General features: G+C 46.8%; 1 protein-coding gene across 1 annotated transcript; it reads right to left on the bottom strand.

The window, feature by feature from the left end:
- Window positions 1-544: 544 nt before the first annotated feature.
- Window positions 545-5,851, bottom strand: fam163ba (family with sequence similarity 163 member B, genome duplicate a). Its single transcript, XM_070863417.1, has 2 exons — window positions 5,744-5,851; window positions 545-1,087 (listed from the first exon to the last, which is right to left on the bottom strand). Exons 1-2 carry the CDS (start codon window positions 5,834-5,836, stop codon window positions 731-733), a joined length of 450 nt encoding a protein of 149 aa, XP_070719518.1. The 5' UTR covers window positions 5,837-5,851; the 3' UTR covers window positions 545-730.
- Window positions 5,852-6,803: the final 952 nt, after the last annotated feature.

Here is a 6,803-nt window from a genome sequence, read left to right as displayed (position 1 = left end):
ACCAGTTTAAATTTGAATGAATTCGTGAATGATTTGTTTATTTTAGACAATCCCCTCATGTCGTTTCTGCCCCTTTCCCAGTTTCCTCCAAGGATTTTTCTCTAAATTTCACAGAGATCCTAAAATAAGAGAACAAAAATGTTCCTGTGAATCCAAGGCTGATGAAAATGAGAGTGCTGAACTGTGATTTATTTTTGATTCACAAAGTTCTCTGGTTTATTCATGTGACTTGAACAATAATGACCAATCCGAGAAAAGTCTCTGGAAAGCAGATCCTGAACAATGTAGAGTTAATCAGCACCCTAGAGTACATCATCAGCCAGCCATTAACTTCTGTCACACCATTAGGTCACACATAGAAAATATAACACATTAACATTAGCTGCCACCCCACATAATAAAGATTCACATTACAATTCATCTGGCCACTTTAAAACATGTGCTTGAAACTGCCACTTAATCAAACAGATCTTATCCATTAAATAAATTAATATATAAATACATTAATAAGTTTTTTGTATAAATTCCATTTTGTTCTTTATATTCAGGCCAGTGATATTATGGTGACTGAATAAAATCTGATTTTATTATTTGGGATTGTGAGATATTTACTGGTGCTTTGGGAATCGCATTCAATGATTCCGCCTATTTTTCCATTAAGTACGTAAACTAATGGCTTTGTTTATATTAAATTAAAACTGTTGTACAAACCCTTGAGTAACAAACCTCTTCACACATCAGTGCTGATACTTCGACTTCTGCTGAAAGCGTCTCTTGTCAGCTTGGCCCGGCCCATGGGCAGGTCCTTGGGATTCGTCAACATTTCTAAATCCTCCTCACTCATAGTGTTATAGGTCACGCTATCACCCCCGTTCCGAATCTCTTCAATCTGATGGACATAGAAAAGTGGTTTGCAATGGGAGCAGATTGCTCTGGAATGGGAGTGATCCTGGGGATAGGCTACAGCACTGAAGTTAAGTCCATTTCCAGCGCTGTGATTGTAGTAAGCAGCAGGCAGACGCGAATGCACTGCAAAATCTGGCTCCTCCTCATCTCCATCCCTTTCCTCCTTCTTACAGCAATAATACTGGAAAGAAAGAAAAGAACTTATAAAATTTATACTGCGCTTTTCACGACCTCAGGATGTCCCAGAACACTTCACAGCCAATGAAGCACTTTTGAAGTGTAATCACTGTTGTAGGAAACACGGCAGCCAATTTGTGCACAGCAAGCTCCCACGGAAAGAAACATGGCACAGCTTTAACATGAGGCCAGCAGCACACACTATACGCAAGTCTACACAAACGCATGCATCCAGTTGCTGGGCAGTGTTTTGGAATTCCAATATTGTGCCGTTACAAACATATCTAATGGGCAGCCTAACCACCGCCCATGACATTCAATGGCATTACCATCGCAGAATCCCCAACCAACAACCTGGGGGGTCACCATTCACCAGAAACTTAACTGGACCAGCCACATAAATACTGTGGCAACAGGCGCAGGTCAGAAGCTGGATATTCTGTGGTGAGTGCCTCACCTGCTGATCCCGCAAAGCCTTTCCACCATCTACAAGGCACAAGTCAGGAGTGTGATGAAATACTCTCCACTTGCCTGGATGAGTGCAGCTCCAACAACACTCAAGAAACTCAACACCTGCTTGATTGCCACCCCATCCACCTTAAACATTCACTTCCTCCATCACCGACATACCGTGGCTGCAGTGTGTACATAAGACCATAAGAAATAGGAGCAGGAGTTGGCCATTTGGCCCCTCAAGCCTGCTCCGCCATTTAATAAGCTCATGGCTGATCTGATCATGGGCTCAGCTCCACTTCCCTGCCCACTCCCCACAACCCTTTACTCCCATATCGATCAAAAATCTGTCTATCTCCACCTTAAATATATTCAATGTCCCAGCTTCCACCGCTCTCTGGGGCAGAGAATTCCACAGATTTACAACCCTCAGAGAAGAAATTCCTCCTTATCTCAGTTTTAAATGGGCGACCCTTATTCTGAAACTATGCCCCCTAGTTCTAGATTCCCCCATGAGCGGAAACATCCTCTCTGCATCGACCTTGTTGAGCCCCCTCATTATCTTATGTTTCAATAAGATCACCTCTCATTCTTCTGAACTCCAATGAGTACAGACCCAACCTGCTCAACCTTTCTTCATAAGTCAACCCCTTCATCTCAGTGAACCTTCTCTGAACTGCCTCCAATGCAAGTATATTCCTCCTTAAATAAGGAAACCAAAACTGTATGGAGTACTCTAGGTGTGGCCTCACCAATACCCTGTACAATTGTAGCAGAACTTCTCTGGTTTTATACTCCATCCCCCTTGCAATAAAGGTCAACATTCCATTTACTTTCCTGATTGCATAAGAACATAAGAAATAGGAGCAGGATTAGGCCATACGGCCCCTCAAGCCTGCTCCGCCTTGCAATAAGATCATGGCTGATCTGATCATGAACTCAGCTCCACTTCCCTGCTCACTCCCCATAATCTCTTATTGTTTAAGAAACTGTATTTCTGTCTTAAATTTATTCAATGTCCCAGCTTCCACAGCTCTCTGAGGCAGCAAATTCCACAGATTTACAACCCTCTGAGAGAAGAAATTTCTCCTCATCTCAGTTTTAAATGGGTAGCTCTTTATTTTAAGATCATGCCCGCTAGTTCTAGTCTTCCCCCATCAGTGGAAACATCCTCTCTGGATTCACCTTGTCAAGCCCCCTCATAATCTTATACGTTTCGATAAGATCACCTCTCATTCTTCTGAATTCCAATGATTGGAGGCCCAACCTTCTCAACCTTTCCTCATAAGTCAACCCCCTCATCGCCGGAATCAACCTACTGAACCTTCTCTGAACTGCCTCCAATATGGAAACCAAAACTGCATGCAATATTCCAGGTGTGGCCTCACCAATACCCTGTATAGCTGTAGCAAGACTTCTCTGTTTTTATACTCCATCCCCTTTGCAATAAAGGCCAAGACTCCATTGGCCTTCCTGATCACTTGCTGTACCTGCATACTATCTTTTTGTGTTTCATGCACAAGTATCCCCAGGTCCCTGCAGCACTTTGCAATCTTTCTCCATTTAAATAATAACTTGCTCTTTGATTTTTTTTCTGCCGAAGTGCATGACCTCACTCTTTCCAACATTATACTCCATCTGCCAAATTTTGCCCACTCACTTAGCCTGTCTATGTCCTTTTGCAGATTTTTTGTGTCCTCACACATTGCTTTTCCTCCCATCTTTGTATCGTCAGCAAACTTGGCTACGTTACACTCAGTCCCTTCCTCCAAGTCGTTAATATAGATTGTAAATAGTTGGGGTCCCAGCACCAATCCTTGTGACACCCCACTAGTTACTGTTTACCAATCGGAAAATAACCCATTGATCCCGACTCTTTGTTTTCTGTTAGTTGACCAATCCTCAATCCATGCTAATATTACCCCGAACCCCGTGAACTTTTATCTTGTGCAGTAACATTTTATGTGACACCTTATCGAATGCCTTCTAGAAATCCAAATACACCACATCCACTGGGTCCCCCTTACCATCTACAAGATGCACTGCAGCAACTCGCCAAGGCTTCTTCGGCAGCACCTACTCCCTCCCTAACAGCACTGTGGGAGCACCTTCACCACACAGACTCCAGCGGTTCAAGAAGGCAGCTCACCGCCATCTTCTCAAGTGCAATTAGGGATGGGCAATAAATGCCTGTACCGCCATTCAATAAGATCATGGCTGATCTTCTACCTCAACTGCACTTTCCTGCACTATCCCCATATCCCTGGATTCCCTTAATATCCAAAAATCTATTGATTTTACTCATAGACTGAGCCTCCACAGCCCTCTGGGATAGAGAATTCCAAAGATTCACCGCCCTTTGAGTGAAGAAATTTCTCCTCATCTCAGTCCTAAATGGCCAACCCCTTATTCTGAGACTGTCACCCCTAGCTGTGATTCCCAGCCAGGGGAAACATCCTCTCTGCATCTACCCTGTCAAGCCTTGTAAGAATTTTATATGTTTCAATGAGATCACCTCTCATTCTTCTAAACTCTAGAGAATACAGGCCTCGTCTACTCAATCTCTCCTCATAGGACACTCGCCTCCCCCCTCCCCCCACCCTCCCCATCCCAGGAATCAGTCCGGTGAACCTTTGTTGCACTCCCTCTATGGCAAGTAAATCCTTCCTAAGGCTAGGAGACCAAAACTATACACAATATTCCAGGTGTGGTCTCACCAGGGCCCTATAAAATTGCAGTAAGACATCTTTACTCTTATAATCAACTCCTCGTAATAAAGGCCAATATACCATTTGCTTTCTTAATTGCTTGCTGTACCTACATGTTAGCTTTCAGTGATTCGTGTACAAGGACACACAGATCCATCTGAACACCAACATTTCTCAATCTCTCACCATTTAAAGAATACTCTGCTTTTCTATCTTTCCTACCAAAGTGGATAACTTCACATTTCTCCACATCATATTCCATTTGCCATGTTCTTGCCCACTCACTTAGCCTGTCTGACATCCAGTACTGGATGAGCAGAAATTTCCTCCAACTAAATATTGGGAAGACCAAAGCCATTGTCTTCGGTACCCGCCACAAACTCCGTTCTCGAGCCACCGACTCCTTTCCTCTCCCTGGCCACTGTCTCAGGCTCAACCAGACTGTTTGTAGTCTATTTCATGTCCTATTTAACCCTTAGCTGAGCTTACGGCTCCATAGCCTCTTCATTACCAAGACTGCCTACTTTCACCCTCGTAACAGCGTTCATCTCCACCCCTGCCTCAGCTCATCTAGTGATCAAATCCTCACCCATGCTTTTGTTAGCTCCAGAATCAACTGGTCCAATGCTCTCTTGGCTGGCCTCCCAATTTTTAACCCTCCATAAACTGGAGCTCATCCAAAACTCATCCTCTCCACCCCAGGATTTCCCCCGCCCCTCACCCCACCCCGGAATTCCCACACCCTCCTTTGATTCGTTGCCTCCGACCATTTTAACAGCCGAGCAGCTGCTCCCCGCCAACAACACAGACGGTCTCGCCGCTCCCAGACGGACTCGCCACTCTCAGACGGGCTTGCCGCTCCCAGACGGGCTCATATCTCCCAGATGGGCTCGCATCTCCCAGACTGATTCGACGCTCCCAGACAGACTCGCCACTCCCAGATGGGCTCGCATCTCCCAGACGGACTCGCATCTTGCAGACGGACTCGCTACTCCCAGACGGACTCGCCGCTCCCAGAAGGGCTCGCATCTCCCAGTTGCACTTGCATCTCCCAGACGGACTCGCCGCTCCCAGACGGGCTCGCATCTCCCAGACGGACTCGCATCTCCCAGACGGACTCGCATCTCCCAGACGGACTCGCTGTTCCCAGACGGACTCGCCGCTCCTAGATGGGCTCCCCGCCAACAACGCAATGGACTCGCATCTTCTAGACGGACTCGCCGCTCCCAGATGGACTCCCAGACTGGCTCGCCGCTCCCAGACGAACTCCCAGACAGACTCGTCACTCCCAGATGGACTCGTCACTCCCTTCAGTGTGTTCCCACCCGTTTACCATAAACTTTATACACTGTATATTTCAACACAGCAATAAAACTTGTGGTTTTACCTCCAGCCTCCACCTGTGGCTGTTCTGTGAGGAGAGGAAATAGACTGCAAAATATTTGATTTATTTATTTCAGATGGCCATAGTTTACCCTGTGGGTTATTCTAACACTGACCTGCAGCCGGCAATAACACAACACGATGATTATAAAAAGGAGGATAATTGTAGCCAATATTCCACCTGTGATCACCACAGTCCCGGCTGTCATTCGACCGGCTCTCCATTAACAGTCTGTAAAAGAGAGATTAGGAAATTCAAGGAGAGAAGTGAGACAGCAACACCTTTCGACAAAAGACACTCTTGGAGAATATCAAACTAACAAGCCCTGCTTTTCACTTTGAAACGGAGTGAGGAAAGTTTCAATATTTTAACTCTGGAGTCAGGAACCAGCAATCGTTCAGCTGACCACACAGCAATGGTCACTCAGCCCGTTCCCAGCAATGGTCACTCAGCCCATTCCCAGCAATGGTCACGCAGCCCGTTCCCAGCAATGGTCACGCAGCCCATTCCCAGCAATGGTCACTCAGCCCATTCCCAGCAATGGTCACTCAGCCCATTCCCAGCAATGGTCACGCAGCCCATTCCCAGCAATGGTCACTCAGCCCGTTCCCAGCAATGGTCACTCAGCCCATTCCCAGCAATGGTCACTCAGCCCGTTCCCAGCAATGGTCACGCAGCCCATTCCCAGCAATGGTCACTCAGCCCGTTCCCAGCAATGGTCATTCAGCCCATTCCCAGCAATGGTCACTCAGTCTGTTCCCAGCAATGGTCATTCAGCCCATTCCCAGCAATGGTCACTCAGTCTGTTCCCAGCAATGGTCACTCAGCCCGTTCCCAGCAATGGTCACTCAGCCCATTCCCAGCAATGGTCACGCAGCCCATTCCCAGCAATGGTCACTCAGCCCGTTCCCAGCAATGGTCACTCAGCCCATTCCCAGCAATGGTCACTCAGCCCGTTCCCAGCAATGGTCACGCAGCCCATTCCCAGCAATGGTCACTCAGCCCGTTCCCAGCAATGGTCATTCAGCCCATTCCCAGCAATGGTCACTCAGTCTGTTCCCAGCAATGGTCATTCAGCCCATTCCCAGCAATGGTCACTCAGTCTGTTCCCAGCAATGGTCACTCAGCCCATTCCCAGCAATGGTCACTCAGTCTGTTCCCAGCAATGGTCATTC

Source organism: Pristiophorus japonicus, chromosome 20 (assembly GCF_044704955.1).
Source record: "Pristiophorus japonicus isolate sPriJap1 chromosome 20, sPriJap1.hap1, whole genome shotgun sequence".
In the NCBI taxonomy this organism is placed as follows: Eukaryota; Metazoa; Chordata; class Chondrichthyes; family Pristiophoridae; genus Pristiophorus; species Pristiophorus japonicus.
The sequence above is the reverse complement of the archived record's forward strand: the minus strand, read 5'-3'. Positions and strand labels throughout refer to the sequence as shown.

Bases quoted from the DNA above. Each gene is read 5' to 3' on its own strand.
- fam163ba (XM_070863417.1), bottom strand. From the start codon at position 5,836: ATGACAGCCGGGACTGTGGTGATCACAGGTGGAATATTGGCTACAATT. The intron at 1,088-5,743 runs GTCAGTGTTAGA...CTTTCTTTCCAG, and splicing joins TGTGTTATTGCCGGCTGCAG to TATTATTGCTGTAAGAAGGA.